The sequence below is a fragment of the Carcharhinus amblyrhynchos genome, chromosome 4 (assembly GCF_965287045.1).
Source record: "Carcharhinus amblyrhynchos chromosome 4, sCarAmb.v2.hapA, whole genome shotgun sequence".
NCBI lineage: Eukaryota > Metazoa > Chordata > Chondrichthyes > Carcharhiniformes > Carcharhinidae > Carcharhinus > Carcharhinus amblyrhynchos.
In genome coordinates this window covers 77,215,276-77,236,634 of record NC_137327.1, presented here as the reverse complement: position 1 = coordinate 77,236,634, position 21,359 = coordinate 77,215,276, and the positions used below count along the sequence as shown (strand labels likewise).

The following is a 21,359-nucleotide window of genomic DNA, read 5'->3' as shown; positions in this document are numbered from 1 at the left end:
CAATTTATGCTGTAGAATGTATCAAGATTTGATGATAGTTGGGAGGTTGCAATCTACGCAAATATAAATCATTACATGAATCAAACCCCTTGGGTGCCATCATTCAAACAGCATGGAGCCTCATCTCCACGGGTTCAATTCAAATAGTGACAACGTTATTCTATATAAACAGCTGTTATTGTGCATTAAAATCTGATCAGAATCTACATTCAGAAGCATGCGATCCACTGATTAACCCTTCACCTTCGATGGGTTACCATTAGCAGTAAAGTGTGGTCTGGTGAAGCAGATCCTCACCCTGCAATTCAAGTGATGGTGATCAGATAATCCAGAAATGAATCCAAAATGGCAAGGCAGGAATCGCATGACAATGGAGACCAGAGGCAAACTGGTAAAAGGCACATTCAGGATCTACATAGGAAATGTATTCTTCACACAATGAGTTTGATGCTTAAATCCCTGGAATCGTTGAAGAAGTAAAAATCTGCATACTGCAGTGGGGAAAAAATGATTAATGTTGTATCTTTCTGGGTGGATGACGGATTGGTTGGCTTTCCTCTTTATGGATTATCAAGCTTTATTTCAGATTTCTTCCTGTTTTCCTGTGTATCATTTCACACCCTACTTAGTCTCTCATTTCAATCGAAGATCCTGGGTGGGAGTTTCTAGCCACGCTCACCACAAGATTGGAAAGTCCCACCTAAGGTTAATGGATCTTTGCATGGTCCGTGTCCCGGCTGCTATAATTCCCGTGGCAGGATAACTGAGAAAATTGATTGTCTTCCCCTGCTATTGATGGGATGATAACAGTTTCAGAATGGAGTTTAATTGCCTCAGTGTTTCATTAACACCAGTAAAGTGGAGGGCTTCCTTTCAGAATGGACTTCTTATGGGATGTCCAAAGGGCAGTAGATGAGAGCATCGTAGATAATGTAATTAAAATCTTCAAAAGTTACCCCAATTCAAGAACAGTTCCTTTAAATAAAAAAAGATACACACTTAACCTTCAGTGGCCAAACACTACGTTATGCACTGAAAATTTCTGTCCTCATTCATGAGTGGGATTTATCAGTGCTGCTGAAAGGGAATGAGTTTTGGTTGGAATGCCAAATTCTCACTTGCAGTGGAGAATGGGGGGACCCTACCCATGGAACTCACTTTCTAAATCTTTCTGCTTCTCCACTTTTTATGCACACAGAAATATTTTTAAGATTACTAAAGGGTTTATAGGGTAATGTGATGTCACAAGGGGCTGGGTGCTGGAGGGGTAGCATTTCCAACACTCGTATTTCCATTTTCTAGATCACGTCCACGCTTCATTCAAATGCTGCTGAGCCAACCAAGATGTCCGCAGGAAGTCACCTGACTGACTGATGAGGAATCAGTTCCTTCAATGACTTAGTCCCTTATAACAGCAAGCATTTGTAATCACGACCCCACATCAAAGACTTGGAGCTGTCCATTGAATTGTGAAGTGAGAGGCACCTCATTGTGATGATGGTAAGCTGTGAATTCCATCATGCTGCACAACTCCTATAATGACAAGCCTCAGTCTTCTATCCACAAACAAAATGAAATAGCAAGTACGGATTTTTCTTTTAACCAGCAGACTTTTCTTCACTTAAAGGCCAGGATACTTAATTCCCTTGACAGTTTGACAGTACCATTGTGCTTTGACAGTTCTCTTCACAGCAAGACAGATACTTTGACATTTCCATTGACAGTTGACATTTTCATCAACAATTCCTGTGACAGTTCTGGTGGGAGTTCCAATGAGCTTGACAGCTCCCTTAACATAACGAAGAGATTGACAGTTCCACTCAGTTTATCCACTTATTAATGCACATTCATATCTAATTTTAGCAATCCCAAAGAGCTGCCCAAATAAATCCTAAATGTTAGCTTAGACTGGTATTTGTGGTTGGCAGAGACATGGTGAGCTGAAGGGTCTGTTTATGTGCTGTATAACTCTATAATTCTACTAGCTTTAGACTTTCTCCTGATAGAAATAAAATGCATATGTCATGTTTCAGGCAGCTCAGTAACCAAAATGGGACCTGACTGAAGGTAGCTGCACTTTAACATGTACAGCTGCTTCCCTGAACCACAGATGTGTGAAGTACAATGCGTTCCTGTGTCCCTGCCCTATGATAATTGTGGAACTGTATTTAGGGGCAGAACTTCTAGAGTTGGGCCTCTAGCGCCATTTTCACTGGAGTGGAAAGCCCCTCCACCTGTGCAAAAACTCAAGCCTAAAATTTGAATTTACCTGATGGAGCGTCTCCCAGTTTTATGGGGTAGACTGTCTGCTCATCTGGCTTTGCTCAACAATACACAATAATATGAAGGTGATTTTGTGTTTTTGGAGATATCAATGATATTCCAGTGATCATATTTAATGTGATTCTTGCCCTTAATGTTGTAGTTAAAGATGTCAGTCACAGCCTTTTTAATGAAGTGAAGACACCACAATCATCAGTTTCTGCTGAGTAAGAGAATTAATCCCTAAAGAAACCCAATGGATCCAAGACCCCCCTGAGAGCCTTCAACACTCTTCCCCTATCTCCCTCAGCTAGCAGCTTAACCTACTTTGTGTGGCATCTTTGCATTCTTCTCGGCACTGTTTAATTCCAAGAGAAAACGTTACCAGCCCATCCGTGGCTGGATGTAATTTATTCTGCATTCTTAAATGAATAAAAGGTGTTTCAACACCAGCCAGGCCATTCCTGACAGACTATTGAAATTTTAGGAAAATAATAATAATAAGTTTCAAAATCACTTACAGTTTCACCTACAGTTAAGTACATGCACCTCTTTACCAAGATGGAATCTGGCAGTGCACACTTTACACCTGGGATGCCATTTTTGGGAATCAGGAATCTGTGCAGCACCTATAGAATAGACATTATTCTGTCCAGTTGCTCTCCCGTATCGATTGGAAAGAAGTGGCTGTAACAGTGCAACTGGGAATAATGATACAGTATTGCACCTTTTTAATTAGCCATAAAGGGATGGATTACTTTTCTGCCAGACTAACTAATGCTGTACACACATCACATTCACATGGGCAATTCTGAAATTGTATCTCATTAACTTGTGTGCTATACTCCTAACAGCCAATGTAAAATGTTAAAGAGTGGTTAACAGTGGCAAAGATTAAAAAAAATCCTTCTGGAATACAAAACCTCCTAGAATCACATCATCCCTTGACTTATTTTGTTTTAAATTTTTGATTCTACTGTAAAAGTTACAAAGACAATGTTCAGAGTGGACCAGACACACACAAATCCGTCTCCTTACTTACTCCAAAAAACAAATTCAGATTGAATCTAATTCATGGTCCCTACAATAGAGACAAACAAGATCCAAGCTGACAGTCTTGGGCTTTATCTGGCACGAGGTCATGGCCAATATGCCAAGAAGAGATCTTCAGCCTTATTCAGGCACGGGCAGATTCCTTTGAGTCAGATTCTCAGCTGCTTGTCCTATTTTCCTGATTCTTTGCAAACACAGTTGTCTTCCTGTGTGCTAGCCATGAACACAATAGATAATCAAGCAATAGTTGATATGTGCTGTGCGCAGGAATACCATTTTTGTATGGATTCCAGGAGAACAGGAAAACAAGTTAACAAGTTTTCTTTTCTGCTTGATTTGATGTTGGGTGGCCTTTCTTTACTAGTGGTTTAAGCTTTCAAAATAGTATGAACAATGTTATTGTAGGAATGTTTTCACCCATATATACCACATTTCTCTCAATACTATTTTAACATCTTCTAAAATATGTTGGCCATAACCACCATTAAAACAATGGGGAAAGGAATTTGAAATGGGTCTGTTTGAAGTTTGTTGTAGTAACACAACTCATAATCACTCCCAGTCTGTAGCTTGGGCTGCCTTCATATTCCCATTACCCCCTGTATAGCTTACACTCTTGTGTTTAATCTTGAGGGAGGGACACAGTTATCTGCAGCATTTGCTTGGCAGGATTTTTTCCCTATGATCTATCACACATGGGAACCAGATAGCTGGCTTGAAGCACTGGTATTTAAGAAATATGCCATTCTATGGAAATTAGGCCAACTTTCCTCACTACTGGTGCCTTCAGATTCCAAACTAATTCTGGAAACAAAAGAAGTGTTTTAACTACGTTATACGTATTACACCAAGTAATCCCTTTAGTAACAGCAGTTACACTTTTTTATCGTCAAATGTTTATTTGGCAAGGTCATCTATTTTAATATATATTGGACCACGCTCCTGTGAAACTTACACCAGTTACCAAATGAAGTTGATCTATCTCTTAAAATAGCCGTCTCATTCTCACACACATAGAAGCAGACATAGTTTCCAGTTAAAAGCGTTATCCCACTCACAAACTTTAACTTGACCATGAAAGTCAGCATTATTGCCTTTGTAGCAGGGCTCATTGGAGCTATTGGACTGCTTCTCTTTTTGGTGGCATTTGGGACAGATTACTGGCTCCTAGCAACAGAGAACTGTGAAGTATATGAACACCATGCTGAGAACGTAACATCCAGGCCTAAGGCTGCCACACCGGTGAGTTTGGAGGTCTCTGGTTTTCATGTTGTATTTAAAGATACCAACCACAATGGTCAGGCAGCACACATAACTACAACTGTCCACATTACACTGAAAGAGTTAGAGCTACAATTTATCTGTCTTCACAAAGGAGGACACAAATAACATAGAAGAAATGTTGGGGAACACAGGGTTTCGTGACGGAAGGGACTGAAGGAAATCAGTTTTAGTAGAGAAATGGTTTTGGGAAATTGATGGGATTGAAGGTCAATATATCCCCAGGGTCTGATAATCTACATTCCAGAATAGTTAATGAAGTGAAAGAAAGATAGTAGATGCATTGGTGCTTACCTTCCAAAATTCTATAGACTCGGGACCGGTTCCTACTGATTGGAGCATAGCTAATGTAAGTGCACAATTTAATAAGGGAGGTAGGGAGAAAACAGGGAATTATAGACCAGTTAGCCTGACGTCGGTAGTGGCGAAAATACTAGAATCCATTATAAAAGATTTTACAACAGAGAACTTGGAAGACAGTGGCAGGATTGGACAGAGTCAGCATGGATTTCCAAAAGAGAAATGATTCTTGACAAATCTACTGGAATTCTTCAAGGATGTAGCAAGTAGAGTTGATGAGGAGGAGCCAGTGGATGTGGTTTATTTGGAATTTTGGAAGGCTTTTGACAAAGTTCTACATAAAAGATTAGCTTGTAAAATCAAAGTGCATGTGATTGCATGTGAGATGAATAGTAAACTAGCTGGCAGACAGGATACAAAGAGTAGGAACGAACGGGTCTTTTTCCAAATTGCAGGCAGTGACTAGTGGGGTACTGCAGAGATCAATGCAGGGACTCCAAATATTCACGATAAATTTTAATGATTTAGATGAGGAACAAATGTAATATCTCCAAATTTGCAGATGACACAAAATTGGATGGGAGAGTGAGCTGTCAGGAGGATACAGAGATGCTTTAGTGTGTTTGGGATAAGCTGAGCAGACAAACGCATGGCAGATACAGTATAACGTGGATAAATGTGAGATTATCCACTTTGGTAGCAAAAACAGGAAGGCAGATTATTATCAGAATAGCTATAGATTGAGAGGGAAATGTGCAATGAGACCTGGGTGCCCTTGTACACCAGTCACTGAAGGTAAGCATACAGGTGCAGCAGGTGATAAAGAAGCAAATGATATGTTGGCCTTCATTGTGAGAGGATTTGAGAGCAGGAGCAGGGATGTCTTGCTACAATTATACAGAGCCTTGGTGAGATCACACCTGGAATACTGTGTGCAATTTTGGTCTCCTTACCTGAGAAAGGGTGATCTTGATATAGAGGGGATACAGAGAAGGTTTACCTGACTGATATCTGGAATGGCAGGGCTGGTATATGAGAGATTGAATTCATTAGGGTTATATTTGCAGGAGTTCAGAAGAATAGGAGCTCTTCTCATAGAAATGTATAGGGTGGATTTTATGGTCTTGCTTGTCCCAAAACCGTAAAATTCTGCCTGTGGTCAACAGACCTTGCCATGGTCCACTGCTCGCCCATTCCGATTCCCATGGTGGGTGGGACAGTAAAATTCCAGCCATAAAGTTCTAACAGGACTAGGCAAGGTAGACGAAGGAAGGATGGCCACGATGGTAGGGGAGTCCCGAATCAGGGGTCACAGTCTGTGGATACGGGATGGACCATTTCAGACTGAAATGAGAAATTTCTTGACTCAGAGAGTTGCAAGCCTGTGGAATTCATTTCCACAGAAAGCAGTTGAAGCTGAAACATTTGTTTTCAAGAAGGAGTTAGATATAGCTCTTGGTGTGAAAGGAATCAAAGGAAATGGGGGGAAGGCAGGATCAGTTTATTTAGCTGGATTTTCAGCCATGATCATGATGAATGGTAGAGCAGGCTCCAACTTCCAAATGACGTACTCCTGCTCCTATTTTCTATGTTTCTATGTTATGGAGAGGTGATGATATAGTGGTAATGTCTTCAGTAATCCAGAGACCCAGACTAATGCTCTGTGGACATGGGTTCAAATCCCACAATGGCAACTGGTGGAGTTTAAATTCAATTAGGCAAAAGGCGGGGAATTATAGGCCGGTTAGTTTAACGTCTGTGGTAGGTAAAATGTTAGAATCCGTCATTAAGGAGGAAATTGCGAGGCATCTTGAGGGGAATTGCTTGATAGAGCAGACGCAACACGGTTTCATTAAAGGGAAGTCGTGTCTGACAAATTTACTGGAGTTCTATGAGGATGTGTCTAGGGCAGTGGATAGAGGAGAGCCGGTGGATGTGGTCTTTCTGGATTTTCAGAAGGCGTTTGACAAGGTACCTCACAAGAGGTTATTGCAGAAGGTCAGGGGACATGGAGTTGGGGGTAGGGTGTTAGCGTGGATAGAGGATTGGTTGTCAGATAGGAGGCAGAGAGTGGGGGTCAATGGGTGCTATTCGGATTGGCGGTTGGTGACTAGTGGGGTGCCCCAGGGGTCGGTGCTGGGGCATCAGCTTTTTACCATTTATATAGATGATCTGGTGGAGGGAACCGAGTGCAGGGTGTCGAAATTTGCTGATGACACCAAGATTGGGGGAAAGGCAAATTGTGCGGAGGGTGTGGAGAGTCTGCAGAAGGATCTAGATAGGCTGGGCGAATGGGCCAGGAAATGGCAAATGGAATTTAATGTTGGCAAGTGTGAGGTGGTCCACTTTGGTAGGAAGAATGGTAGGAAGGACTATTACTTACGTGGCGAAAAACTGCAGCAGGCGATGGTGCAGAGGGACCTCGGGGTCCTTGTGCATGAGTCGCAAAAACCCAGCTTGCAGGTGCAGCAGGTGGTCAGGAAGGCGAATGGGATGCTGGCCTTCATAGCGAGGGGGATTGAATATAAAAGTAGGAAGGTCTTGCTGCAGCTGTATAGGGCATTGGTGAGGCCGCAGCTGGAGTACTGTGTGCAGTTTTGGGCGCCGCACCTGCACAAGGATATTTTGGCCCTGGAGGGAGTGCAGAGGAGGTTTACTAGGCTGATACCGGAGTTGAGGGGATTGAGCTATGAGGAGAGGCTGAATAAACTAGGCTTGTACTCGTTAGAGTTTAGAAGAATGAGGGGAGATCTCATTGAGACGTATAAGATGATGAATGGGATGGATAGGATAGAGGTGGAGAGACTCTTCCCGCTCAAAAAAGACAGTAGGACTAGGGGGCACAGCCTCAAGATAAAGGGGAGGCGGTTTAGAACGGAGTTGAGGAGGAACTTCTTCACTCAAAGGGTGGTGAATCTCTGGAATTCTCTGCCCGTTGAAGTGGTGGAGGCTGCCTCGCTAAATATTTTTAAGAAGCGGGTTGATGGGTTCTTGATAAGAGAGGGGATTAAGGGTTATGGGGAGAGGGCGGGAAAGTGGAACTGAGTCACGACAGATCAGCCATGATCTTATTGAATGGCGGGGCAGGCTCGAAGGGCTAGATGGCCTACTCCTGCTCCTATTTCTTATGTTCTTATGTTCTTATGTAGTATATCTTCAATGTAAAGCTAATCCCAATAAACTAGCACTTATTGTTGTAAAACCTACCAGGTTCATTCCCCTTTAGGAAAGGAAATCTGCCATCCTTTACCTGGTCTGGCTGACATGTGACTCCAGATCCCCAACAATGTGGCTGTCTCTTAACTGCTGCATGCTACCCCATTCCAGGATAATCAGGGATGGGAAACAAATGCTGCCTTTGCCAGAGACACTCATAACCCATAAAGGAATAAAATTTAATAAATTCAACCTTGTTCTTCCCATTCCCGGATAACAAGAACTTTCCATTTTGAATATTAATATGTTATGTCTTAAATTGATGGGCTATAGGTTTGATCTCTACTTCACACAAAATGTTTTTGATCTGGAACAAATGGAACTTGTTGCGTATTGAGTCAGGAAATTGGACTGAGCTCTATCACCAGCTCCTCCCAAAAATGGGAACTGCTTGAATTCCTGGGATTTAAAAATAATACATATATATAAAACATATATATTTCATGAACACGTGTTATAAATCCAAATCGGAAAACCAATCAAGCATTTAGCAATTTGAAAATGCAATGAATAAGCCTTGTGCGTTGAGGGACGGGAAAAGTCTTTAAACTGTTGAGCATTCTTTTGGCGAGGAAATTGGAGGAAGCCCACATGTGCCTGTATGCTTCTGGCTGTGTGGGGAGGTTCCTCTTCCATTCTGGCTCCTGGCTAACAATTTTATAATTGAATTATTGCATCAGGAAAAATGTAATGCAGCAGAAATCCACGTGAGGTATAAAAAGATGGACATGTATACCGTATAGTTTTAGGGGTGAGAGATCAACGTAACTCTGAATGCAGCACAAAAATATAAACATAACTTAGTTTTGACCAAGTCATAGTTCATTCTCCAGATTTATTCCCTACAACTGATTGATATTCTAGGAGATCATGACCGGAATTCTTCAACCTCGCCTGCGGCTGGAATTCTCCAGTCCCGCTAGAGTGAATGGAGTTCTGACTGAGCGCTGAGTTCTCACTGGCAGCGGTGGCTGGGCGTATGAGAATCCCGGCCAATATAGAGCTATAAACAAGAATTGGCAACAAACACAGGAACCACACAATCCGTTCTTAAGAAAGAACTCGACCAGATGTGGAGCTACTGAGAGCAGCTGGCACATAGGTTAAGACATATTTTAGTCGATACAAACCCCAGCTGATCTTTGGGTAATTGGATGCATTTCCCAATCTGGACGAGGATTTTTTTTTAAACGGGGCTTCACTTCTTTTTTGAGAAACTGGAAACCACTTAAAGGAAAGGAAGGTTGGAAATTAGAGCTGTGAAGCAATGGATGCAGATGCAGTGGAACAGAATGGGTTTGAGATGAGTGCCAAGTGTGAGTTGTACTGTTACATCTGGAACTCCTTCCTGAAATACGTACAGCCCAACTCAACATTGAATAAAATTACATTGAATATTACGGTACAGAAACAGGCCACTTAGATCAGCAAATCTGTACTGGTGTTTCTACTCCTCACAAGTTTCCTCACGTTCCATCTCCCTCATGTCAGCTTTTCAATGTCTTTTTCTATTCCCATCTATATCCTACCCATCTTCTTTCCTTTTTACAGCATCTAAGCATATCACTTCCTGTGATAGCAAGATTTATATTCTATCCTGTCTTTAAGAGGATTTTCATTTCTCTCTTGGATTTATTAGCAACCGTTCGGACCAGTTTAGGAAGGGTAAGCTGACTCCACCCACTGCTGGGCTGGTTATAACTGAGTATGAAGTTGTTAAAAATGTGGCGTTGCAAACTCAATGTGCACTTAACTGTGTAAGAATTAAGCCAGCTCAATTCCTTGTGCTGACAAGTAAGGAGCTGGTTTTATTACTAAACCTTACTCAGTTCATACAGAAATGAATGACAAAGAGACTGAAACCGCATGAAAAAGTCCAACTTTCCATTATTGGAAAAGAACATTCGCACACAATGTCCTCAGTTATGCACCAAAAGAAATGAAAGTTTGCAAGATTATCAGATGTTCAAACTTGCCAAGTTAAGATAAAAGGTAAGAAATCAAAATAATTATTCATGAATTGTCCGAATGCTTGTTCACAGTCATTTTCGACAGTGGATGTTGTAACTTTGGCTTTTCACTGAAGCATTCACTCTGTAGTCATGGCTAGTTAACCCTCTTAGAGACCGTGATATTGAATTGGAGTGCTCCTTTAAGAACTCCTGGTTTATAGCAATGTGGTCTTTTGATGGGTTTTCAAACCATAAGTAGGGCTTCGCTTTGTTCAGAGAGGTTTTGGGATGTTGTCTCTGTTGGGTCTGTATCAGTTTCTGTCTGCCTGGTCAACTCTTGGTTTTTTTCACTCACCAGCTGGGTCACTTGACCTCTCATTGGTTTCAATCTGTGACTTATCTTAGCCGTTGGGCGGAATTGTCCCAAATTTGTCAGAGTGTAAGTTTCAGACTGTAAACCAGTGTGTATTTTACTGAATGCACAGCTGTGTTCTATATTCCAGATTTTCTGGCACAGAGAATCTGGAGGTGTGATTTATGCCATCATTCTGATGGGGCAGGTCCTCATAGAGCTGATAAGGTTGACCCAGGAACGTTAGGGTACCATCTTTACAGGGTGCCCCAGTCTGCACTGAAATTAAACTTCCACCTCCATGGACATGGAGGAGGATTGCCCCCCCCCTCCACCCCCACCCACCCCCCCCCACCCCTGCCCCAGTCCTCCACACAAGCATCAGCCGCACCCCCAGCTCTTCTCACAGGCATTGGGTCATGAACCCCCCAGTGCACAAAAGGGTCCTCCCCAGAGGACCCACCATTGGCACTGTTAGGCCATGTGCCTCGCCACCTATACTTACCTATGTGCCCCCCGATGTAGTCATTTTGCTTTTGAAGAGCAGCGGTGATTCACGGCCAGCTGGGTGGGAAGATATGCTGCAGGTGGAAGTAGTGGCATCTAGCCTGCTAATGATATTGTAATACATGCTAATAAATGCTAATCAGGCCCACGGCCTTCTTGGGTACGAAGCTGATCGTGTCATCTGGCAGGGTGAGGGGAGCGGGGAAAATCCCAAACTGAAATCTCAGTGGCGTAAATCCAGTTTCTGGCCTCTCGCAAGATTTAGTGACCATTATGGGATTTGCTCCAGCGACTACCATGCCGTTAAATCATGGCTCTTGTCTCTGAAAGCTCCATAGACTCTGGGCGGGATTTTCTGGCAGCGCTTGCCCCAAGACCGGAAAATCCCACCCCCGAGAATCTTGGCCTCCACATCAGAATGCCTTCGATTCTTTTGTAGTGTGTGGCTGATTTATTGAAGTTCACAGCCTTTTTTAAATGTGCTTACTCTCATGCAGTAAGTTAAAGGAATCAATTGTGCATGACTAGAACTCGGGGGCATAGCCTCAAAATAAGGGGAAGCAGATTTAGGACTGAGTTGAGGAGCAACTTCTTCATACAAAGAGTTGTGAATCTGTGGAATTCCCTGCCCAGTGAAGCAGTTGAGGCAACCTCATTGAGTGTTTTTAAGGCAAGGATAGATAAATTTGTGAACAGTAAAGGATTTAAGGATTACGGTCAGTGGGTGGGTAAGTGGAGCTGAGTCCACAAAAAGATCAGCCATGATTTTACTGAATGGCAAAGCAAGCTCGAGGGGCCAGATGGCCTACTCCTGCTCCTAGTTCTTCTGTTCTTATGATATTTGTGGGAACTGCCATGCTCCTTTACAGTCATGCAGCCATGCCCTGCTTGCCTCCCTTCATTTCCCACTTCCCCAGGCTGTAACCTCCTTTTCTGCCACTCTCTGTCAATACCAATACACTCCCTCCCCCTTTCCCCATCAGTAAATTTCTCCTTGACATAAGCATTACATTAGCTCCCTGTTATATATGTAACTACCTGAAAGTAGCTAGGAACTGATGTGTTATGTGTAAGTGTTCCAGAGGAACACTTTGGAATGTGTTCCAATGAAATAATGTAGAGGAAGAACAATTAATTATTGTTTTTGAAAAACAATTGGAGAAACATTTGAAAAAAATTTTGAATATGAAAGAAAGTCAAGGGAATGGAATTAAGTAGATAATTCTTCCAGAGAGTGAATATTACTTTGATTAACAAAATGTTATGACTGACTTTTCCTAAAATTTAAATCCCAACTCTGTTACTGCAATGGATGAACAGATATAAATAAAATTAACTATTGTCTCAAAGTTATTGTAGAATTTTAGTTAGTGATATTTTTATAAAACCATTTAGCCCTCAATGTTTTTCGACATTGGGAGTGCTGAGTTTTCTTATTATCTTTTGATTCCTAGATGTTGTTAATAATCACACCTAAAGCTCTGCTGAAGGATCCTCTACATTCAAAACGTTGGCTCTATTCGCTCTCTACAGACGTTGTCAGACTTGTTGCCATTTTCCAGCATTTTCTGCTAGCATCTGCAATATCTTGCCTTTATTATAAAGATTGAGAAGATCGGAAACTGTTTAACTTTGCCATGCAGTCTTGTACAACTGCTTCTGCTATGCTTCACATCAGTTGCTAGCACAGCTGTGAGATGTGGCCTCTGGAACACTTATACATAACACATCAGTTCCTAGCTACTTTCAGGTAGTTACATGTAAAACAATAGTATATAACAGGGAGCTAATGTAATGCTTATGTCAAGGAGAAATTGCTGATGGGGAAAGGGGGAGGGAGTGTATTGATATCGACAGAGAGTGACAGAAAAGGAGGTTACAGCCTGGGGAAGTGGGAAGTGAAGGGAGGCAAGCAGGGCATGGCTGCATTACTGTAAAGCAGCATGGCAGTTCCCACAAATATCATAAGAACATAAGAACTAGGAGTAATAAGTCTTCAGAGGTCGAAGTCTCTTCACGAAAGTCCCTTTATTTACAAACTCTAACAGCAATACACAGAGTGCTAGCAGTTAGCAGTCTGCCTCTGGGGGTGTCAGAGGAATTAACACTCCCAGTTAAGTACAAGGCAAAGACTTCCTGATTGGCCTATCAATTGAATCCTTAATCAGAGTGTTTTTGTGTTCAAACAAATAAACAAACTGTGTCCTCAGACACCGCATGCTCCCTCTCCAGGGCACCTAGCCACAAATATAGCCATGCTAAAGGGGCAAACGGTGGGGTTGGACAACCCCCTCGATCACCCACTGCCTGGACCTGCAAATGGAATGCCTTGCCAGGCCCAGGAGCAAGTTCATAAGGAGATCCTCCTCCTTCCACGCCCCACTCTGCACTGGGTGCCCGTAGATCAAGAGCGTGGGACTGAACTGCAAACAAAACATCAATAAAAGATTTTTTAGGAAACTGAAAATGTGCAACCTACAACACATTACATAGACATGGTTCATGGATTCCACAAGGTTGCAAAAAGGGGATCCTTAATCAGGGAGTTCATACTCCAAAAGGCCAACCTCAATGTCCTGACTGAAGTCATTACACTTTCTCAATATCAACTCACCAACCAATAAAAATACTTGTTGCCAATTCATCTACACAAAACTCATATCGACCTTTTTTTACTCAGGTCCTGTTACGGCCTAGTAAGTCCTATTTTGTATTAGCTGGGCTATCCATGGTAAATGCGTGGATTTACAGGGATAGGTTGAGGGGATGGGCCTGGGTAAAATGCTCTTTCAGAGAGTCATTGCAGAATCGATGGACTGAATGGCCTCCTTTTGCATTGTAGGATTCTATGGAGTTTCCTGGAAGTCAAAGAATGGTGGATTAGGAATGAATGTATTGACTGGAGTATTTGTGTGCACCTATGTGTATGAGACCTAACATAATGTAAGTGCAGCCTGTGGAATATGCAATAGTGTGGGGTGTTTGAAAGCCAATGTATAGCTTGATAATGGGTAAAATGTGTTGAGATGATGGTGGTGCTGTGTAGTTGTTGAGAAGTTTGTTTGTGAGGTAGGAACATTCCTTGAACGCCTTTGTTAAGTTGTTAAATTCCTTGTGGCACTAGAACCATTTGCTGGGGGTGGCACCCCTGGCTATCACCACCACCTCCCACATGCAGTACACTAATTGTCTCTGTGGGGTCCTTCCCACTTCCCCCATGAAGACATCTGGTGCCATATCAGAGCTCATGGTCCCACTCTCTTCTGCTCTTTCACACATCCTTCAAATGGCACAGCCATTCACCAACACGAAACGCAGCCCCTGCAATGATCATGATGCAGAGTGAGTCCATTTGAAAGATGTGTGAAAGACCAGAAGGAAGTGAGTGACCGCAGGCAACAGCTATATCTCCAGGAAAACTATGTCTAATCAGTGCTTGAGCAATCAGCCTGCAGTTAATTGACAGCTTCAGGGTCTTGTAGGCAGGTTCAACTCATAATGATTATCAGTTAACTGGAAAAATGCATGCTAAATCCAGACTTCCAAGCGGGTGATTTTTATTAGCACAGCACCCATTTTGGCACCTGCTTTAACTAAATAGCTCCCATCATTTTTTTTCAGCACCTCTATCAAATCTCCAATTTCCCCTTTCTGTCCTGGTGAAAAAGGTGTCAGTTTCTCTTGTTTTCCTCATGTTATCTTAGCTTTTTTTTCTGTACATTTACAATTGCAAATTTGATATGTTCAATCCATATGCTGAAACCTTACTGCCCATGAGGTGGTAGTAGTAGCGTGAGACATATACAGCAACACCACCTTACAAGGTAATTTCTGCTCTGGAAAACGGCAGTCCAAACTCTGAACGTTGGAAATCTCGAGCTCCGTTCTTCATTTACACATCAGACGGCTTTAGGGCACAAAAAAAATCAGTGCTGTGTCTCTCATGGAACATTTTTGTTTGAAAACAGCACATGGAAATGGTGAGGTGCCAGGTTCGTGTGAATGAACCTCTGAGGTTTGAAAGCACAGCTTGGTAACAAAAGCATGTGCAGGATTGAAATGCATCACAGCTGTAAGTTTGTGCGTCTTGCAACATGAAGGAGCTGAGCTGCCATTCACTGCTGGAATGACACAGACCCTTAAGTGTTCTGGATTAACAGCTAAATTCCTTTGCTCCCAGGGCCCCTACAGTTGCTAACTTGAAGTGAGCACAAAAAATATATGCTGGCTTTTATTGCAAAAACAGTCGAAGAGTAAGGAAGATTTAATACAATTATATAGGGCCTTTGTGAGACCACTCCTGGAGTGTGACGTACAGTTTTGATTTCCTTACCTAAAGAAAGATATACTTGCCCTCGGGTCGTAACTAAGGTTCAGTAGGTCGATTCCAGGCATGCGAGGCTGTCCTGTGCAGGCAGACTAAGTAGGATGGGCTTATATTCTCTGGCATTTCAAAGAATGAGAGGTGATCCAATTAAACTGTATAAAACTCTGAGACCACTTGGAGTAAGAAGCTGTTTCTCTTGACTGGTGGGTTCAGATCTAGGAGTCATTGGATTCTGAAAGTGGGCTGGGATCAGGAGAAATGTCTTCACTCAAAGCGCTCTGAATCTTTGGAATTCTCTATCGCTGAGAGCTGTGGACACTCAATCATTATGCATATTCAAGACTGGGATTGGTAGATGTTAGATCCAAAGGGGATTAAGGGATCAGAATAGGTTGATTAAGTTAACATATTGTATAAGCTCAAGTTCAACCATGATCTCATTGAATGGCAGAACAGGCTTGAGATGCTGCGGGACCCATTCATCTCCTGTTTCATATGTTGTTATGATTGACCTACCATTTGCCACTTGTATTTATCCGCTGTTCATGAACTCTGGACACGGTCAAAGGTTCTCACAGGAAGCATCATGAAACTGGCCAACAACACATGCAAATTTTCAATGGAATCCTTCAATGCTCAGGGTAAGCCTTTGGTAATAAAGACTAACCGAGAAGCCTAGAATGACACCCTACCCAGCTCTTTCACCACCCCGCCTGAGCAAAGTGAGCAGCTGGCAGCAGGTATACTGGCAGGAACTTTACCACCTCACCTGCCCAGAATTGGAGTGGGCGAGGGTCCAACAATGGAAATCTCCATTGACCTCAGCTGGGAATTTCCGGTCGCGCCCAAACAAGGCTGTAAAATCCTAGCCACTACGTCCAGCTGTGTTGCTGGAGGTGTTCGCTGGGCACTTAGAAGAAAATGTGTACACAAATATCTCAAAAGAAAATACAATGAACTTCCTTCAGATCTTCCTTAACATACCTAGTAAGAGGACACAGGATGAACCAGATAATCACCAGGACAAAACTCATCCATATAATTTTTAATCCTGTTTCCTGCCAATCAATCCTCCCGTTTTTTTCAGAAAGGATATCAGCACATAGCATTGACTGGCTGTAATGGACTATGATGTGGATGTGCTGGCGTTGGACTGGGGTAAACACAGTAAAAAGTCTGACAACACCAGGTTTTAGTCCAACCGATTTATTTGATAGTAAACTCACAAGCTTTCGAGGGGACTCCCTCTTCGTCAGGTGAATGGAGAGGTGAATGGAGAACTCTCCATTCACCTGACGAAGAGGGAGTCCCTTCGAAAGCTTGTGAGTTTACTATCAAATAAATCGGTTGGACTAAAACCTGGTGTTGTCAGACTTTCTAATGGACTATTGCAGAGAACATCATAGGTGCTAAAGAAATAAGGGAAACAAGAGGTGATGTCTTAGGGCACATACATATTAATAGGGAGGAGGTATCTGCAGCCTTAAAGCGCGTTAAGATAGATAAGTCCCCTTTGCCTGATCAAGTGCATTCTCGGATCTTGTGGGTGGCTAGGGGAGAATTTATTGAGGCCCTTGAGAGATACTTTCTTCATCTCTTTCCACTGGTGAAATTCCGGGAGACTGGAGGGTGGCTAATGTTGTTCCGTTGTTTAAGAAGGGTAGCAAAGACAAGCCAGGCAATTAAAGGCTGGTGAGCTTGACGTCAGTGATGGGTAGTTTACTGGAGGAGTTTCTGAGGGACAGGATTCACCAACAACACAAAATGCAGCCCCTGCAATGATCATGATGCTGAGCGGGTCCCGCCACCACTCTCCTCCCCTCCCAATCTGATCTGATTGCCTGCAGAGCAGCAGCGGGCCATCCCCCACACCAATCGCCTGCAGAATGGCAATGCCTCCCCCCCCCGCCCCCAGTTCGATCACAGGCAGAGTGTGGAGAAGCCCTCACTCCCTCAATCGGACCACCTCTTCAGGTCCCACACATATAAACTCTGCCCTCTATAAGCCCTGCTCCTATAAGCCCCATGCCCCATAGGCCCCTCCCCAGCACTGCCTGGTGGGCAGTGCAAAGCTACCCGGTGAGCATTATCGAGGCTTGCATTGCCAAGGTGGCTGACACTGCTAGTCTGGCACTGCCCAAGCGACACTCCCTTTGCCGTCAGCCTCCCTGGGAGGGGCCTCAATGGACTCCGGTTTCAGCAGCGAGGCCAACACAACTGTTCCCCATTCATGGATATGTAGCCCCGCCCATTTTTGACCAGAGGCTGACCGCGCCGGAAACCTGCCTCGCATAAAATCGCGAGAGCCAAAAAATTAGGTGCGATCCTGATTTCTCGGCTCTCGCGCGATTTTATCGGCTCACTCCGCCATCAAGGCAAACCGGTAAAATCCCGGCCAATGGCTCTACTATCAAACATATCTCTGAGCAAACGTTAGCTGAATCTTCATCCATATCTTTTAGCCTCATGATCCAAATTGAAATTGAACACCCCGCTGACAAATATGACATAACATCTTCTATTATATTGTATATTTTTAATTGTCTTTTTAAAATTCTTTTCAGGGATGCAGGTGTCACTAGCTAGGTCGGCATTTATTCCCCATCTCTAATTGCCCTTGAAAAGGTGCGCTGAGCTGCCTTTCTGAACTGCTGCACGCTAAAGTTTTAACTTTATTTACTAGTGTCACAAGAAGGCTTGCATTAACTGTGAAAATCCCCTAGTTAACACACTCCAGCACCAGTTTGGGTACACTGAGGGAGAATTTAGCATGGCCAATGCACCTAACCAGCTCATCTTTGGATCTTTTGGAAGCCAGAGCACCCGGAGGACACCTATGCAGACATGGGGAGAACATGCAGATTCCACACAGACAGCCACCCAAGCTGGGAATCAAACCTGGGTCCCTGGCGCAGTGAGGCAGCAGTGCTAATCACTATGCCACTATGCCACCCTGCAGTACATCCACAGTGCTGTTAGTGAGGGAGTTCCAGGATTTTGACCCAGCGACAGTGAAGGAATAACGACATATTTCCAAGTCAGGTGGGAACTAGCAGGTAGTGGTGTTTCCATGTGTCCACAGTCCTTATCTTTCCAGGTTGCAGGAGTCACAGGTGTGGAAGGTGCTGTTGAAGAGACTTGGTGAGTTCCTGCAGTGCATCTCATAGATGGTTCATGCTACTGCCACTGTATCGGTGGTGGAGGGAATGAATGTTTTATAGTTTCATATTTAACGTTTTATCTGGAATGCCTCACAATCGCTTGGAATGTCAATCCCTTACCAACAAGCTGCGTGTAAAGCGTGACACCTGGGAAGAAGGACAAGTCTCCTTCCTTGTAATAGGTGACCTCTACTCCCCCAGCTCAGCGAGTTTAGATAAATCCAGCTTAGAAACAAACATTAAATTGTTTAATTCTAATCTGGCAAGAACGCAAGTTTCTTGTGCATCTTTGCTATAATCTGGATCTCTTACCATTATCGACTTGTAATCTGTAATGTATTATGTTGTTATGCAGAGCAGGCAAGCACCAGAAGAACATGATGAATCAGCCATCACCTTTCACCATGAGGGTTTCATTTGGCGCTGTTGGTTCACTGAAGACATTTCCCATGATAGTATCTGGAATTTCTGGTTCAGTGAGTAGCACCAATACATTGCTGTCAACTTCAATCATTGATGTGCGCCGAATATATCTGTATCACACCCAAAATGTGCTTTCAGCTGAAATACAGGGACCACTCTGTAGATGTCCCTGTTCAACAATTTTCTAGAAATAGTTAATCACAATCTCAAAAAGAAGACGAAGCTTGCAAGCGGGATGTTCTGACCTTTCCCGCTGGTGGCATCTTCCAATCCTATTGAAGGAGACCCCCACCATGGGGGTTCTCCAGTGGTGAGACAGGTGTGATATGCAAAATAAAGGTACAGTGAAAATCCCCTAGTTACCATATTCCAGTGCTTATTTGGGTACACTGAGGGAGAATTTAGCATGGCCAATGCACCCAACCAGCACGCCTTTCAGATAGTGGGAGAAAACCAGAGCATCCGGTGGAAACCTACATAGATTAGGAGATTTTCACAGCAACTTCATTTCAGGGTTAATGTAAGCCTACTTGTGACACTAATAAATAAACTTAAGACTTTAGAGTGCAGCAGTTCAGAAAGGCACTGCGGCAGGGCTGGAAGGTCTACCTTTGCCACCAATAAAACACACCGCAGGGGAAAATCCTGTCCGATTTATGTCATGTGATTCATAACCTTTCTTAAGGATTCCCCAAAGAACTTCATAGTTGCGAAGTTTGGAAGTGTGGTCACTGTCATAATTCATGAAAATATCAAAATCAATTTGCAGCAAGCTCCCACAAGCGACAATGACTTAAGTGGCGAGATAATCTGCTTTTAATGATATTGGGGATCTGAAATAAAAGCAGAGAATGCTGGAAGTATTCAGCAGGTCAGGCAGCATCCACAGGGAGAAGAACAGTTGATCTTTCAGGCCGGTAACCTTTCGTTGGTCGAGGGCTAAATGCTGGCCAGAATACTGGGAGAACATCCTTCATTTCCTCCAGTCGTGCTGTAAGAGGGGAAGAGCGGTTCCAACTTAATGCTCCACTCAAAACACAGCACCTCTGACAGTGCAACAGCCTCTCAGTACTGAATCATATGCTCGAATCTCTGCTGTTGGACTTGAACAATATTGTGACCCAGAGGTGAACATGTGGCTGAAACCTGGAGGATAATTGACTTTCTCCCAGCAAAGCAGACTGAAAAGAAAAATATTTGGCCATCATTTAAAGTGTGCGAGACAGAGGAAACATTTGGGTCCCAAAATTCCAGGGGCTGGAGCGGCCGGAGGCTGCGCTTATGTCCAGGGAGCCAGAAAATGAACCATATCCAGACTTCATTGGGATTCCACCCAATTGGACAGTTCCTGTAAATTCCAGCTAAGGAGGTCATGGGCAGATGTTTCATCAACAATAATAAGGGCAGTTCCAGGAGCTGCCCCTTTACATACAATGGAATCCATGCAAGCTGAGACTGGCATTCTTCCCTCGGAGACCTTTCAAGCTGCCAAACATTACTAGAGTAAGGTAACCAATCTCGGGAGGTATTAATTACCTTCGCTAGTTGGCACTGTGCCGGTGAGAGTACAGCACTCGCTCAGTACTACATCAGAGCATCATTCAGGATTTATGCTCATGTTTCTGGAGTGGGACTTGAACTCATGATCTTCTGAATTAGCAGGCAGGAGTACTATTGACCGAGCCACCTCTAATACTCAAGGGAAATGGGTCGAGGGATTTATGGACTAATATGTTCCCACTTAATGTTTCACAAATATATTTACCTGGGATGTGTCACAAATGTGGGCTTTGCATTTCATATTTTCCCCTTAAGGAAAGCAATCAAGCTCACGGCATAGATATAATTGATTTGACTTGCTCCCTGCTGCCTTATCTCGAAGCAGATTGAGCAGTGGGCTGAGATCAATAAACATGGTTGTAGCTGGAAAGAAACAGGAGCTTCCAAGGTAATGAAATAAAGCCAAAACGGCTTATCTCTACCTCTGTAACATCATCTGCCTTCATCTATCAGTTACCTTATCTTCCCTTAAGTGCTCATCTAGGCTTCTGGTCTCCAAAGCTGTCCTTACTTTCTTCCCAGATATCACCATATAAAACTCATCATCATCCAGATAAGACTGATAAACTACTGCTTAGCTAACTCCCAGCCTTTGCCTATTTGGGCTGTTCCCGTTTCCTCTATCTAATTAAGTTATAAACGTTGACCTTGTTTAAATTCCCCCAAGTGGGCTCACAGTACCTCCCAGCTCTTTATTTCAGGTCTCACCCTTGCCTCTTTTGGAGCTTCCATTAACTATTCCGTGCCTTGACCACCTATTCCAGAGCCTTTACCCATTTTGGCCCAGATTTCTGGAACCCGCTCCCAAGGCGGTTCCAATTTGTAACATCCTTACCTACTTTCCAAATTCTCCTCAAAATGCCCACATTTTTGATTACACCATCAGCCACCCAATCAAAAACACCAGTTTATTATTTTCAGTATAAAATGACTGACATTTTCAGAGTTGAAGCGACTTATTTGCT

The 21,359-nt window shown here is 43.2% G+C and overlaps 1 protein-coding gene across 1 annotated transcript in view; it reads left to right on the top strand.

The window, feature by feature from the left end:
• The first annotated feature begins 4,319 nt into the window (after window positions 1-4,319).
• LOC145342641 (transmembrane protein 182-like) overlaps window positions 4,320-21,359 on the top strand; it is a 34,367-nt gene continuing 17,327 nt past the window's right edge. Inside the window, exons 1-2 of the mRNA XM_080188187.1 lie at window positions 4,320-4,557; window positions 18,767-18,887. Of these exons, the coding sequence (XP_080044313.1) occupies window positions 4,390-4,557; window positions 18,767-18,887 (289 nt within the window). The 5' untranslated portion in view covers window positions 4,320-4,389. The remainder of the gene's footprint in view (window positions 4,558-18,766; window positions 18,888-21,359) is intronic.